Source organism: Rattus norvegicus, chromosome 2, assembly GCF_036323735.1.
Source record: "Rattus norvegicus strain BN/NHsdMcwi chromosome 2, GRCr8, whole genome shotgun sequence".
NCBI classification, from domain to species: domain Eukaryota; kingdom Metazoa; phylum Chordata; class Mammalia; order Rodentia; family Muridae; genus Rattus; species Rattus norvegicus.
In genome coordinates this window covers 117,523,465-117,540,514 of record NC_086020.1, presented here as the reverse complement: position 1 = coordinate 117,540,514, position 17,050 = coordinate 117,523,465, and the positions used below count along the sequence as shown (strand labels likewise).

The 17,050-nt window shown below is 45.0% G+C and overlaps 1 protein-coding gene across 2 annotated transcripts in view; it reads right to left on the bottom strand.

Annotated features, from left to right (window-relative positions):
* Usp13 (ubiquitin specific peptidase 13) overlaps nt 1-17,050 on the bottom strand; it is a 114,239-nt gene that overhangs the window by 76,535 nt on the left and 20,654 nt on the right. The window contains exons 2-3 of one of the 2 annotated variants that reach the window (XM_008760924.4): nt 13,705-13,830; nt 4,994-5,051 (exon numbers count right to left, since the gene is read on the bottom strand). In XM_008760924.4, the coding sequence (XP_008759146.1) occupies nt 4,994-5,051; nt 13,705-13,830 (184 nt within the window). Of the gene's footprint in view, nt 1-4,993; nt 5,055-13,704; nt 13,831-17,050 lie in introns of both variants that reach the window. The other variant, NM_001107665.2, reaches the window with a different exon arrangement.

Sequence of the window (17,050 nt, the reverse complement as noted above, 5' to 3'; positions counted from 1 at the left end):
CCTAGAGAATGCTCCATAAACAAAGCATGTTTCTCCAGCCCACCCTGCCAGGCACCCTCTATGCTTGGCTCCTCTCTGGTGAAGGTTAGCTGATAGCTGAAGGAAAAGTCTGGTCATATTCTTTCCGTGGATGGCACAGCCTTGCCCTCACAAGCGGTGCCAGTGTCCCAGGTCATGTTTGTGTGTTTATATGTTTGGGACTATGGTGATGAAGGCAGTCACATGATGCAACCACATACAAAGCCACACAGACGCACGGACTCTACGGAAAATTCTTGGGCTACATGTACTATAGCAGGTACTTGAGAACCAATGATCTATTATCACCTTTAACAAAATGTGGTCTACTTCCATGAGCAGTTCAGCTTTTCACTCTCAAAAGCAGAACCATTTTAAGTTTAAAAAATGCAACAAAGCTATAAGCCAGACATGTAAGACTCTTAGAAGTTCTAAAAATCAGAAACACCAAAATAAAGACCCCAGTGCTACAAAGGGCTAACAAGAAAGGGAAGTTTCAAGGAAGAGTCTGGTAGTTTAAGAAACCACTCAAGAAACCTTCTTAAAGGGAAGACTTGAAACAAAAAAGACATTTAGATGTGTCATAAAAAAAATTGGGGCTCCACCATCTATAACAAAAGTTATAATTAAATGTTCAATGAGAAAGATGATCAGTTCAATACCACAACAAGAAAAGTCCAGTACCACAGCAGAAGCTAGAAAAGTCTGTTCTGTATAACAATGAAAATGAAAACCAAGGGACCCTCAAGGCAAAGGCAGCTTTGTACCAATCCAATGCACAGAAACTGGAAAGGAAGGAAGGAAACTGAAGAAACAGAAGTCTCAAGTGAGTCACTTGCACTCCATGTTCCTTTATTATTAACATATTACACACATAGAATCTGTAAGGAGTGGAGTAATCTCACGCTTCTGTGAATGGACTCCATACAATCCAGATGTTAGCCATTTCTTTTCTATAGAAAACATTTTCACGTAATGCCTTCTCAAATATTACCTAGCCTGAATAAATGAAGGAAAAAAGCCTGCTCTGGATGTAGAGTGTAAGTCTGCGGGAGCTACCTACTGAACAGTTGAGGAGATTCCAGAGAATGAGGTCTACAGGAAGCTGGAGTCGGATCCAGGATGCTCTAGAGCCTAGAGCCACCTTAGGTGACTGCCAATACTACCATCCTCCTCATGGTCTTCTCTAAGTTCTTAATGAACAACACAAGGAGGACACACACATACACACACACACACACACACTCACACTCACACACACACACACTCACACTCACACACACTCACACACTCACACACACTCACACACTCACACACTCACACACACTCACTCACACACTCACACTCACACACACTCACTCACACACTCACACACACTCACACTCACACACACTCACACTCACACACACTCACTCACACACACTCACACTCTCACTCACACACACTCACACACTCACACACACACTCACACACACACTCACACACTCACACTCATACACTCACTCACACACACTCACACACTCACACTCACACACACTCACACTCACACACACTCACACTCACACACACTCACACACTCACACACACACTCACACTCACACACACTCACACTCACACACACACTCACACAAACACTCAGTCACACACACACACACACACACACACACACACACACACACACCAGGGCTGGTTCAGCTCTGAAGCAAAGCTGAAATGAGTTTCAGAAAGACCACACCAGGCAGGGCTCCTCAACAAGTCATCTAAGTGTGGAGAAGATGGAATTTCCCATGCTTCAGTGCAGCTCAGAGAAAGGGAACAAGTTTTATCTGCCTGCTGCACTCCTGGTCCCATGTATTAGTGTCCTGAAGTCTCTTTGACACACATGTTCTGTGTAATACATACTGTCAAAGAGGCATCAGGACACCAATACTATGCTATTGCATTGAGCACCAATCCTGTGCTCCACAAGCAAAAACATCAAAAAGGGTATTACTGTTACCAACCCCACCTGATTGGATTAGAGGTCTACTCCACAGGAGGGAATCCAAACCTAGTCTCTATACAAACTTTCATATGTATGTGGTTGGGAGATCATAGGCCATACAGGGAAACACAACATTATGGCTTAGCAATCCTGACACAAGAACAAGCTGCCTACAAAATACTTATGTTTATGCCAATAGACAAGCCCTACTCTCAGCCTTACTCAAAGAAGCTTCTCTTTCCAGTGAATGGTGGTGATGCAGAGACTCATGCTTTCACAGGGTAATGAGAATAAGTGACCAAGGACGGCTCAGCCCTATACAACCCATTTAAACCACGTTCACCAGGCCTTGGGGAACACTGCAGAAGCAAAAAGGCAGAGAGAAGAGCTATGGCCTGCCATTTGATGGCCATGCCACAGCCATCACGATCACACACTCACAGCAGCCAAGATGCTTGCACTGGGTCTGCACTAGAATAGGACCGGACCATCCTGTGAGCTTCAGAGCTCTGGACTGCTAAGGGTGCACTGATTGCAGCTTGTCTCAAAGGCTGAAACGCAGCTGGGGGCAACAGCAAGATCTCAGAGGCCTCCTTCCCATTCATTTTTCAAACCATAACTTGACAACAACCTTTGCAATCGAAATAATTGCTAGAAAAATAAAAACTCGAAAATCTTTCAGCACTAAGGTTGAAAGCAAAGAGGTTAACTAACTCCTTTGTGCAACCAAAGAAAATGTGGATGGTGGTGATGACGGCAGTGAAGAAAAGAAAACCAGAATCAGAATCAACTTAGCCTAAGAAAAGAGCTACTGTTAGTAATCTCCGAGACACTGCCAGGATTTCAAATATGTACATGTGTGGGCATGACACACACGAATGTGCCTGCAGCCACATGCGGATATATACATACATGTGTACTCACAAATAGAGACATGCATGCATGTATACACTTAGGCAAATGTATACAATAATGTGTGCAGTTGTTTTTTATTGAAACGAAGTCACACTATTGAAATGTCTTTTAAATAATAGTTGTAATCATTCAGAGACGTGCACACAGATAATAGCAATTGTTTTTTTATTGCTGAGAAAAACTATAGCAGAGGCTAAACACAAAATTCGAGGCTAGTTATGTGATTTAGAAACCAGTAGTCATTTGCATAAGCAAGGCTAGCTCTCCTTCATAAGGAAAATCAAACACTAGCTATCATTATTGCAGGGAAGATCTACTGATGGGTGCTAAAATTAGCAGGCTAATCCACCATCCTTTGGGATGTTCTTGATTGTACATTTTAGTATGTGTAGTTGTATGTACATGTGTGGGGGTAAAGTGTGTGTGTGTGTGTGTGTGTGTGTGTGTGTGTGTGTGTGTGTGTGTAAGAACAATGTCAGGTAATTTCTTCAACTACTCTCCACCTTATTTTTTGAGACAGGATCTCTCACTGGCCAGGAACTCCCCAAGTAGCCTAGGCTGACTGCCAGTGAGCCCCAGGGATCAACTATCTCTTCCTTGAGCCGTGGGACTGCAAACATGCACTACCATGCCCAGCTTTTAGCATAGAAGCTCGGGATCTGAGTTCAGGTCCTCCTGTTTGTGGATCACGTTGCTGACTGAGCCATCCCCTTGGTAGACACCAAGTTCAACATCACCAGTATGAGGCCTTATCAGCAGTATTACACATATCTCGACGCCAGCAACAGAGGGGTCTCCCTGAGCAGGACTCACTGCCTCTACACTGGCCTTGCTAAAACACACGACCTCAGATCCAAATCAATAAAATGCCTTCTACAAAGAAAATGAGGAATATCACTTACTAAAAACAGTCTAAGGCAGAGGTCCTCAACCTGTGAGCTGTGACCCTTTTGGGAGTCACATATCAGATATCCTATGTGTCGGGTATTTACATTATGGTTCACAACAGTAGAAAATCACAGTTATACAGGAGCAACAAAATAATTTTACGGTAAGGAGCCACCATAACATGAGGAACTGTATTAAGGAGTTGCACCTTTAGGAAGGTTGAGAGTTGCTGGTAGGGACAGAGAATGCCTTGGGTGAAGAGCACTTGTTCGTGCACAGGACCTGGGTTCAACTCCCAGCACCCATATGGCGGATCACAACCATCCACAACTCCACCTGCATGGGTTCTGACGCCCTCTGTGACCTCCACTGCAGCAGGGATACACATGGTGCTCAGACCTACGTGCAAACAAAACCTACCATGCACATAAATCTTTTAAAAGTTTAAACTGAGGAGCTAGCGGAGACTGGAAAGGATAGGTAAATACGACGGGCAAGAATGATACAGGGCTCTTGGTTGTTTCCTAAGGCCAAAAGGAGGAATTACTGAAAACATCGGTTTGATTCTAACAAAACCCATTGTTTGTCTAATTTTTAAAAGAAAAAAAGACTCATTCTTCCTTCAAGGCAGTAAAGAAAGCAAAAGGGCTCCGGAGTCTTGGCCAGTACAATGCTGGCCACCCAAGTATGAAGACTTGGATTTGATCCCCAGAAACCACATTTTTAAAAAAACAGGTGTAGGCATGTCACTGTAACCCCTGTGCTAGAAAGGCAGAGGCGGGAGGATCCCCAGGCTTGCTAGCAGCCAATCTAACTGAACTGCTAAGCTCAGGTTTGGTGAGAGACCAGGTCCATAAAATAAAGAGAGTGACTGTTTGAGAAAGACTCCTGACATCGACCGCTGGACTACAGGGGCTGGTGGGGGGGAATGACACAGAGACAGTGAGAGACAGAAAGACACAGAAGCAGAGGCAAAGGCAGGAGAAACACAGAAAGAGACCACCAAGAGGGCCATAATTCCTCTCTAGCTGCCACAATTGCTTCAAACCCTGGGTCCAATTCCACTCTCAAAGCACGGCTAGGAAAATAAAAAGAACAGGCAGCATTTAAATTGGGATACCTCATCCCTATCCCTAGAGACAAGAAGACAGGGAAAGACAGCGTGCACAGTATTGATAATTATCTTACCTAAAAATAGTTTAGAATTCCTCCTTTTGGGTAAAGCTCCACCAGAAGCTCCTCTTACCTTCTGGGAAAATAAAAACAGATCATTAAAATAAAGCCCATAAAATAAACAGTCCAATAACAAAGGGTGTGACTCAGAGGTTCCCTAGAATAAAAGGCCAAGAGAAAACATTCCCCTGGATTAGATGTTGGGAAAAGCAGAAACTGGACCTCTACCCTTACAGACACTATGTATTGTCTGTTTTGTTTGTTTTTCATTGACTTACAAAGCAATCCCTCTTGGAAAGGAAGTACAAACCAGAGGAGGAGTTGAAGCTGATTCTGGAACTTTGGTCATCAGTGCTCACTCCTAATAGAGCTGGAGTCCATTATGAGGGGCAGACTTGGGAAAGAAAATTGTGCAAAGTCTCCTGTTCCCTTGCCTACATGAGGATTCTCAGTCCTTGCCCCTGGGTATGCTCAACAGTAACGGTTCAAAGATTTATTGACTGTTGACATATAGTCACTGGTGATATTCTGATCATCTGAACATGTAAATCAACCCATCTAAATGCTTTTAGAGAACCACTACAGAGTTTGCTGCCCTGCGAAGTGATATATGATCCCCACCATTGCTGGGAGTCCTCAGCAGCAGCCATCAAATGGCTGGACAGCAGCAGTTGAATATGATTACAAAAGTTTTTTCATCCGGTCTATTTTCATACCACATGTGTTCTTGGCTATTAGAGAAGAACACAGATTCATTGTAAGCAGAGTCCACCCCAGGACCTTTCCACACAGCCACACGAGTCAAGGCCACGCTGTGCTCTCAGAATTTCTTTCTCATTTGCTTGTCCTGGGAGTCCTAAGTCTACTTTCCCACATTTTATTATCTGATACTGAAAGCCAAGTCCTCTTAGTTAGTCTCACACCCTTTCAATGGCTTCTACTATGGGTTTACAGTTGTCCTCATAGAAATCTCAAAGTTACAGAACACTTAGCTCAAAGACATGTCTCTCCAAACTCTAGTGCCAACCGTCCATCTCCTTAGAATCTCTCCCTCCATGATCTCAGAACCTCTGTCCCCTCCCCACTACTCGCTTCCCTCAAAAAAGTGGGATTAGGAGGGGATAGGGGTAGAAGGAAGACCTACACCAAAGATTCACTTCAGAACCCCAGACCGCCCGTCTCCACGAGCACTGTAGACTTTCCTCACAGACGTCTGTGGTTTGCTTCCCTGTTACGGTCCTACATGATGGAAGAGGAATGAGAAAGAGGGTCTGTGTGGAGACTGGCTGGAAGGTGTGTCACCCCCGTGATGGTAGGGTCACACGGTAGACTCTGATTAGAATACTCCCTCTGGGAGGGCAAGAATAGGACTTACAGCTAAAGACCATTGCCCCTGCTCCTACGGCAGGGTTCAAGCAGGAAAACTCCTCCCGAGTAAATAGCACTGTGTCCATTTGTCAGGTTCTGTGTGCGAGTAAACTGAATAAACACAAAGTTCTTCTCCCAAAGAACTCACCAACACAGAGGGTGACTGAGCGCAGGCAGAAAGAACAATGGGTTATGGGAAGTACTAAGAGAAACCCAAGAGATGGAACAATTAATGAAGAAATGGTTGGTTTATCTAGAGATAGAGGTAAGAAGAGACTGATCGTGTAAGAAGAGCATTGGTCCTCAAATATAGAAGATATTAGTAATAGAATGGGTAGAAAAATGGATGGATGGATGGATGGATGGATGGATGGATGGATGGATGGATGGACAGATGGATGGAAAGATGAATTAATGGGTGGATGGATGGTTAGAGAGATGGACATCACAGAGTGATGGATGGATATAAGGATGGATGGTGGATGTATGTATGAGATAGATAGATAGATAGATAGATAGATAGATAGATAGATAGATAGATAGATAGATTGACTAATGGGTAGAGGGAGGGAGGGAAGGAGGGAAGAAGGGAGGGAGGGAGAAATGGATGAGTTGGTAGGTGATGGTAGGTAGGATGGATGGGTAGATTGATTGTTTGTTTGTTTGTTTGTTTGTTTGTTTGTTTGTGAAGGCAGGGTTTCTCTCTGTGTATGGCCCTAGCTGTCCTGGTAGACCTCTCTTTGTAGACCAGGCTGCCCTCAAGCTCAGAGAAATCTGCCTGCCTCTGCCTCTTGAGTGAGGGAATTAAAGGCATGTGCCACCACCTCCTAGCTTATAAATGGATATTTTTAACTGCAGAGAATACAACAAGTAAAAGAGAAATGAGGATATAAGTAGATAAAAAAATACATATAGAGAACACACAAACACAGGCATTAAGTCATGGTAGTTCTAGGAAGGAGAAATAGCCATGTGGAGAACACAAATACGGTGCAGTAAGAAAGGAGTGAAAAAAATTGTGTGTCCCAAGCATGAACCAAAACATAAAGCTCTGTGTTTAAAGAAAGGAAGATAAATCAGCAAGTTACAGGACATGTCAACCACAGGAACACGGAGCACCAAGTGACGGCAGCCTGGTTGGTGGAGATTGGATGGACTTCAGAGCTGTGTGGGAAGCTCGGGTAACAAGACCTGGTTACCAGGAAGATCCACAAGAAAATCAAGTCCCACCCTCACCACCCCCCAAAAAAGTGTCCTGCTCTCTGGAACTCACAAGGAAGGACGGGGCTGGCAGAGGGGATGCGGTGTGTAGCCTGTCACACTGGACCTGAGGAGCTTCTGAGACGCTGAAAAGAAAACCAGAGGTCAGATTTGGATGGCCCAATCCAGTTCTGGGAAGAGATTTATTTGGAAGCCTCCACTTAGAACAGCCAAACGAGGACATGGAGAACACAGGAAAACGAGCATGTTCAGAGGAGGAAGGCAGGCATCCCAGGAAAGGCAGGTAACCAATGAAACCAATGACTAATGGAAGGAAGGGCCTGAGCTTAAAAGGAGCCAGAAGAGAGAAGACGAGAAGGAAAGGTACCAGAGAAAGGGTGCAAGAGGCAGTCTCAAATCTTCAAACTCCTAGAACGTAACCTCAGGCCTAAAACAGCAACCAAGCTCTCCCTGACAAGCCAGACATTTCCAAGGATCAGCAGGATTCATTACTCAGTCAGATGCAGTGTGAGGTCCTGGCCCTGAGAGGACACAATCACAGCTGGGAGGAAAAGGTGTTTAAGAGGCTTTAGTTGAAGATCACAATCTAACAACCACAGGATGGAAGGAGAGGGGCCCTTGTGTAGACTGTTTGTTTGAAGACAGGAGGAAAGAAGCTAGACCCTGACAAAGGAAAGCGGAGTTACGCTCAGAGTGAGCTCCCCAAAGCAGGGGCAATTGGGAACACAAAGACAGGCGTATGTAACTTTCTGTCAGGGTGAGGGAGAAAGGGATGAAAACCACAGGCCCAGGCTGGCAGCTTCCAGAAGGTGAGAAATACATCCCACAAATTACTAATGCAATCACAGTTCCCCACAGACTATGTAGAGTCCAAGGCTAAACACAGTGACCACACACTATCTGAGGCAAGAGACCGGCGCTCAGTGATCACTCAGAGGAGCAGGAGAGCACAGAGCAAGTGCAGGGGCCTAACGGAAGGCTGGGGCCAGGACACTGGTCCTGTGTGTATCAGACACTCTATCCCATCCTCTCCTCAAAGACTCTTGTATTGAAAAGCTTGGCCCTTTGCATGGAATGGGGCAATGGTGAGAACATTAAAAATTAGGCGAATTGGACTGTCAGGGTACATCCTAAGAAGGAATTGTGGAATCCCCATCTCTCTGGCTTTCTGTTTCATAATGTGACTTCTACACATGCAGACTCCGCCATCTACGAACCCTCCCTGGGGTCTTACCAGAACCTATACAATGCTTGTTGGATTTTCAGACCCCAAACTATAAGGTAAATAGATCTCTTTCTTTATAAAGCTAGTCTGTCTCATTATGGTAATGCAAAATGTCATCCCAAGCCCTACAGTGGTGGGAGAGCTCCAGCATTAGGGCAAGGAAGCATCAACTCGTCAACTGGATCACATCTGGAGCATTGTTATAGGAAGGGTCAGTTAAGGAGACTGTTGTTGATCCAGTGTTTTCGGCTATGAGTCATAAGAGGCAAGCTGAGCAAGTGACAGGCTTAGAGGCCTGGAGCCCAGGGAACAGCAGATCAAAATAGGAACACACAGGCAAAAGGGCAAAAATGAGTGGGGGTTGTCACCAAAGATGGTACAGCTAAGGTAGAGGCATAGATGCAGAATCACACAAATGAGGTCACCAACAGCCCGCCACGCCACCACCACCTCTGTGACCCTGAGCAAGTAAAGTCTCTCGGCCTCCATTTCAACTCCACCCCTTTACACTGAGACGTGAAGCGACCTGAGCTTTATAAGAATTATCCCAGATCCCAGCAGAACCATGAGAGCAACATGCGACTAGGGCAAAATTAAATGATTTCAAAGATTACTTTTGAAACTGTGATATCTAGGCATCCCAGGTAGGGCAACATGGGAAAGTAAGTAAAACTCAAATCAGAAGTGACTATTTAGAAGATCCAAGGTGTTTTGTAAATTATTAGAAATATATAGGATGGATACTTGAAAACTAACAATGTCAATAATCCAATAAATCTGCAAAAAAAAATTAATAAAGTAAAATAAAATAAAATAAAATCAGTAACAAAAGCGAGGGGCCAGAGATGGCTGAGTAGGGAAAAGCAATTGCCATACAGGCCTAATGACCTGAGTTTAATTCCAGAAACACGTGATAGAAGAAGAAAAGTGACCTTTGGGCTACACACACACACACACACACACACACACACACACACACACACACACCTGGGCTGGTTTGATTCAAAATTGTCCCCCATTGGCTCATACATTTAAATGTTTGAATGTTTGGTCCTGTGGAACCTGGGATAGGAAGTATGACCTTGTTAGAGATGTCACTAGGAATGAGCTACCCAATCTCTCAGTCTCTCTCCCTTTCCCTCCCCCCCTCTCCCTCAGTCTGCCTCCCTCTCTCTCCCCATCCCTCTCTTCCTCTCCCTCTCCTCTCCCCGCTCTCTCTCCCTTAGTCTCTCCCTCCACCTCCTCTCTTTTCCTCTCCCTCTCCTCTCCCCATCCCTCTCTCCCTCTCCCTCAACCTCTCCTCTCCCCCCTCTCTCTCCCTCAGTCTGTCTCTCCCCCCTCTCTTTTCCTCCCCCTCTCCCACCCCCTCTCTTTTCTTCTCCCTCTCCCTCTTCTTACTCTCTACCCCTCTCTGCCCTATGGTCAGCGTTAAGCTCTCTCTCCACAGCAGTAGAGCAGTAACTGCAGAAAAGTCACTGAGACGACAATGATCATCCTAACCTTCTAAACGAGTTTAAATACATAAGAACATATTCAAGCATCACAGAGCGAAATGTCAAATATTTTTATGTCATTTCTCAGCCATTAGACTAGCAAAGACTGAGAGTCTGGCCAAAAAATGGTGAAGGTGTGGACAAACAGACATTCCTCACCACTTAGACAGGAAACACACTGATACTAACACACTGGGGAGAATTAGCCTGCTCCCACGAGCCAGCAGGATGGGGAGGGTACGTTTCTTACAGAAACCTTTGTACAAGGGTGTCTGCAGAAAATGCATGAAGATGTTCACTGTCTATTGTTTGGCATGGCAACGAACAGAAGCAATCTAAATGTTCAGCGATAGGAGAAGAAAGGGACTCCAAGATGAGCCTAGGAGAGAATGCTGAACATCTCTTAATAAATATGAAGTGAATACATCTGCGTGCGTCTCAGCGTGGCTAGGTTCTAGAGCAACACTGAGCATGATGATGGGGCACTCTGCGGAATCAAGGGTGATGGAGCAATGGCATGCATCCATGTCTTTAAAATGCACGGTCACACTACATACTATCCTGCAGAAATGCAGGTATAATGATGTGCATGGAAATGACAATGAGAATGGGTGGTGCCCACTCTGGGGGTTATGAAGGGCTTCAAAGGGATCTGGGATGTGGCCTCACTGACAGAGTGCTTGCCCAGGTCAATCTCTAGCACACACAGTAATCCCAGAACTTAGGGTGAGTTAGCCAAAACTAAGGATATACGAAAAACCTTACATAGAAACCCACTAACTACTAAGCCAACTTCAAAATATAACTTTGAATGCGTTCAAATAGAATTACTGTACATGGGAGGGCAATGCCACTCCTAGAAAACATGGGTTATTAAATTCAGGGTCGAGGGCAGGCCCCCGAAGTTCTTCAAGCCACACAGGATATTATGGTTGCCTTTAGTCACCCAGCATAACTGCATGGTAAGACCTTTCTGCTGAATATGCCACACATCTGGCTGCAGGACATACAGAAATCAACCCCAAACAGACCAAGAACCACTGGCCAAATTTCATAGTTTCTAGGCAGGCTTCTGAGATTAAAAAGAGAATCCTTTGGTCATGTTCCCTGCATGAGAGAACATCAGCCTGACAGGCAAGACATTCCTACTGGTGCTTTAGTGGCGTGGCAGTTACAGGTAACTAACTGCTTTCTGATTGGATTTGAGCCCTACTCCACAGAAGAGAAATCCATCCTTGATACCGTAAGCCTGGTCAAAAGACCATGGCTGGGTTGAGCCTGCTATTATAATTTTGCTAAATGGTTACATTGTCATTGCTTTCTAAATATTTATGTTCATTTGTAGCCCTAGACTTCTCTCAATACCGGCCAAAGACACTTCTCTGTGTGGGCAATCAAGTGCTCAGTCAAGTGCTCAGAATAAGGGGCTGAATGCTCAGTCCTAAGCAGGGCGTCTTTATCAACCCATCACCACCAAGGCTGAGGGGACATCGTGGAAGAAGAGAAAGAATGTGGGGACTGGAGAACGGGAAGCAGCTCTCTGACGTGACTCTTGCCCTCACAGCAGCAGTGGTTCCTAGAACAGATTTCCACAAGATCAAGCCAGCCACGGTCCCAGCACACGTGAAGTGTGTGCTCTCCGGACCCCACCACTTACTCAGGAGCTACCAGCAGTTGGTGGCCGCTGGAAAGAAAGAGCTGTTCTCTTTTTAATGTGTGGCCACTGACAGACCTCCCATACTCCAGAGGATGCTCACAAACCCATGCACTTATGGGTAGCTCTCAACAGACTCGGTGGATTATCAAGAGCTAGAACATCGATCACTAAAAGGGACATATTGGGGGCAAATTGGGGATGTAAGTTGGAGGAAGAAAGTGGGTGGCTATGATTGAATTAATGAATAAAGTCTCAAGAATAAAGAAAATTATCAGGTGTGGAGAGAGAGGAATGGGAGAGAGTGGAAATCAATGGGGACAGAGGGGTATCTCTGGGACTAGCTGGACACCTGGTATGGAGGAGGCTCCCAGGAGTCTGTGGAGGTGACCCTAGCTGAGACTCCTAGCAGTAGGGGATAAAGAGACTGAAGTGGTCATGTCCTGTAGCCAGGCCGAACTTCCAGTGGAAACAGGGGGACATCAACCCACCCACAAAAACTTCTATTCAAAATTTGTCCTGCCTACAGGCAGCACTGGAATAGAGATGGAGCAGAGATTGAGGAAACAGGCAACAATGACTGACCCAACTTGGGACCCATTTCATGGGAGAGAACGAACCCCTGACACTGTTAGTGATACTCTGCTTACAGACAGGAGCTGCTGCAGTTACACTGCTAGCATAGCTGTGTCCTGAGAGGCTTCACCCAGAAGCAGACGGAAACAGACGCAGAGACCCACAGCCAAACCCCAGGCAGAGCTCAGGGAGTCTCGTGGAAGAGTGGGAGACAGGATTAAGAAGACCTACAGAGTCAACTCACCTGGGGCCATGGGGACTCACAGAGACTGGACCACCGTGCATGCAGTGTCTTAACCTGGTCCCCCTACACATTTGTGGCTGATATTCAGCTTGGTCTTCATGTGGGTCCCCTAACTAGAGTGGGGACTGTCTCTGACTGTGTTGCCTGCCACCAGATCCTGTTCCCCTAGCTGAATTGCCTGGTGGGACCTCAGTGGGAGAGGATACACTGAGTCCTGCTGGGACTTGATGTTCCAGGGCAGGGTGGTACCCAAGGGGGGCTTCCCTTTCTCTGAGGAGAAAGGGAAGGGGAAATGAGAGAGAGATTTGTGAGGGTGGGACTGGGAGGAGAAGGGGGCCTTTGACTTGGATGTAAAGTGAAAAAAATAATTAATTTTAAAAAGTCCAAGTTCTCAGGGGCTGGAGAGATGGCTCAGTGGTTAAGAGCACCCGACTGCTCTTCCAGAGGTCATGAGTTCAATTCCCAGCAACCACATGGTGGCTCACAACCATCTGTAAAGAGATCCGATTCCCTCTTCTGGTGTATCTGAAGACAGCTACAGTGTATTTATATATAATAAATGAATAAATCTTTAAAAAAAAAAGTCCAAGTTCTCTTTTTTAAAAATCACAATTTTTAAAGAAACAAGGGGTTTATGAACTTTTAAGAGAGTCCCTTCTCTCACTTAAGGAAAACACTGGGATACTGTAGTTTTGTACTTTTTCCGTACTTTTTAAAATTAAAATTACTTTTTCCAATCAATCAAACACAAGGTCTCTTAATTCCAACTGATGGCCTAGCAGAAGAAAACGAAACCAGATAAGGTAAGGACCACGATGGGAAGGAACCTCTGAGAGTCTACACATTGCTGCGGTTTCCTGTCATTGAAGAGATCAAGAAGTTCTGAGAGCGAAGAAAAATCCCTACGGTGAACATGCAGGAACCTTCCCCAAACATCCAGCTCACCTCTCGCATGTGCCTCTTCAGGTGCATGTACACGCTCTGTCCAGTTTTCCGAAAATGTCTTTCAACGTGTTCCCTTCCAAAAGCCAAAAATGTATTCATGCATACATAGAGTCCACCTTCAGAGTTCTAGAAGAAAGAGACAGGGTACAAAGTTACCAAGGACACCTGGCCAAGCCATCAAGATACAGACAACTGGGAGAGAAAGCACCTCAGCAAAGCGTTACAGTGACTCTCATAGGTATCTGCTGGAACCCCACATGGTTTCACCCTCACCCCAGTAGAGCTCACAGCTTATTGAGTGCAGGCTATTTTCACCCCACATGAAATATGACAGTCCCTAGAGACGTGTGTCAGGAGCTACGAGTGTTGCATGTTGTGAAACACATCTCAGTGTTCAGTTTGAGTGGAACTTCTGGATTCCTGTGAGTTTGCAGGAGAATTCGCTAAGGGGAGAGACCTTCCCTGACCATGGGCTATAGCAGCCTATAGTCCATGGACTAGGTCGAATAAGAGGAGGAGGAGGGGAAGGAGAAGGAAGAGGAGGAGGAGGGGGAGGAGGAGGGAGAGGAGGAGGGAGAGGAGGAGGGAGAGGAGGAGGAGGAAGAGGAGGAGGAGGAGGAGGAGGGAGAGGAGGAGGAGGCAGCCTACTACACATCATTCTCTCTGTTTCCTGAATGCAGTGAGGTGAGCAACTTTGTTCTGCCACACACAGCCCTACCACAACATTCTGCCTCACCAGAGACCACAACAATGGAGCTGCCCAACTATGGACTGAGACCTCTGAAATCATGAGCCAGAATAAATCCTTCCTTGTAGGCATAATGCTATTGTGCACTGTGTAAAGATTATCCTTGCATTATTCAAATGCTGATTTCTCTACTCCCCACATCTGGTTGCAATCCAGACATGGCATTGTTATGATTATTCTATGTATCTTCTGCTTGCTTGAATGTTGTGTAAACATTGTTTTGTATTGATTCTCCAACTTGTCAATAAAGGCTGATCAGCCAAAAGCTCCCCAACCAGGGGAGGGGGAGAGAAAGAAAAGGAGGAAGAGGAGGAGAAGGAGGAGGAGGAGGAGGACGATTCACCACAATGAAGGGATCCAAGAGACACCATGGGGAAACATCTGGAGCAGAGAGGGCCAGACCAATACTAAAATGCAAATATCTCAAGGATTTTGGCTAGAAGATAGTGAAATGAGCTAGAGGAATAGACTAGATTAATAACTATTCAGTTATTGTGCCATAAAGCTTGATTAGTCTCTAGCTAATAAATCTAATGGTCTCTGTCTCACTTATTTGAAAGCTAGCCAGAATAAATAAAATACAGCTACTTTTAAAATTCCTTTAACACTTCCTCCTCCATTAAACCTTTCCCAATGTGTCTGTCGCAGAGACAGAAAGACTTACAGACATGCCTGGCATGCAGTCCACAAGCATAGGTTATAACAGTTTCTATCAACCACTTCAAGTTATTTATTAGGATTTCCATTTCATCATTTAAAAAACTAATCACAAGTCATTTTCCCAAGTATATCCAGTCTGGACTTTTCAGATTTAGGTTTCAATCGTTTCTCTGTTTCTCTCTCCTGCCATGTTTTAAAACAGGAAGTTCTTCATTAAAGTGAAGTCAAGGTTGATGCTCGCACCCACTGCTTGGTTGCCTGACTCAGTTTCATACCTTTCTCTCACTTCACCTAACGTGACTCTGAATGATAGTTAATTTATAAAAGTATCCAGCCTTTCTTCAAAGAAATTGGATCCTATGAAAGCCCTGCTCGTCTCACTCCGGGGACGGGGGGCGGGGGGGGTTGCAGCAGGTACACAGACATGCATGCGGTAGAACACCCACACGTGTAAAATAGTAAAGGAACAAAATAAAAGAAAAACAAACCTGAGCCAACACCTATCCAGATTCCTCCAACTAACGTCATGTCTCGTGAGAGTGGGGCAGAAGGGCTGTGAGTTTGATGACGGTTATGAGAGAGGAAGGGAGGGAGGCAAGGATGGAGAGAGGCAGGGAAAAAAGGAACAACCTTTAACTAAACAAGACGTTCTCTTGATCAATACATTAAAGGTGTCTTCAAATGATTTTCTTTTAAATAAACATGTTCTCTAGCATAGTTACACTTAATATTAGATACCCATATAGATATATGGAGAGTATGTGTGCTATAATATCAATAATGGTCTTTGAATTATTAAATCAATATATTGATTTAATATCAATATATTGATATTGATTCTCCCCAGAGGGGGAGAACAATGCAATTCCATTTGATCTCAATTAAATGTGGATTCAGTTAAGGAACCTGAACCTTAAGAATGAAGTGGAGGTGAGGGAAGCATGGGACTTGTAATAGAGGTCATGAACTAGCCAGCTCACACCCAAGAGGTCTTAGGTTCCACATTTTCCAGAAACAAGGTGTGATGGCTATTCTTAGTTGTCAGCCTGACTGTATTTGGAATTAACTACAATCCAGAAATGGAGGGCACACCTGTGAGAGATTTTCTGCTTGACTAGAAGTAGGTAAATCCACTTGTAGTCCAGACCTTTGAGATAGGAAGACACACACCTGTGATCCAGATCTTAAGGCAGGAAGACAATGCCTTTAATCTGGGCCATTCCTTCTGCTAGAAGCCTATATAAGGACACAGAAGAAGGATGTTTTGCCCTCTTCCTGCTTGCCCTCAACTTGCTACCACACCCATTCCTTCATTGGCATCGGAACCTACTTCTTCAGGATTCCAGCATACACAGAGGACCAGCTGAGACACCCAGGCTTGTGGGACCACACAACTACTAGATTTTTGGAGTTTCCACTCACAGCTAGCCACCGTTGGATTAGTTAGACTGCAGCCTGTAAGTCAAGGTCATTCTAACAAATCCCACAGATAGATGGACGGACAGACGGACAGACAGACAGACTAACAGATGGATGGACAAACAGCAGACAGATTTATTCCATGAGTTCTGTGACTCTAGAGAAACCTGACTAATACACAAGCCTTTGGTAACTCCCACCTCATGAGACTGCCTAGCTAGAAAGAAGAAAAAACACACCAAAAAGCTTCCTGTGCCACGAAACATTACATAAATGTCAGTTATCTGCTGTTACTAGGTAACTATCCTCCTAGTGTACTCACTTCACAGTTGGGGGAAATCAGCAAAAGGGAGGTCAAGCAGTTCTGATAGCTCTGCAGACCAAGGCCAAGAAATATCCATCAGTCAGAAAGGAAAATGTAGGCAAACAGTGCGAGAACAGAGAAAGTAGCAAACAGAAGAAGGAAAATGCTGTACAATAACATTTTCCTAGAGAAAGTGGTACAACTGCTCTACAATG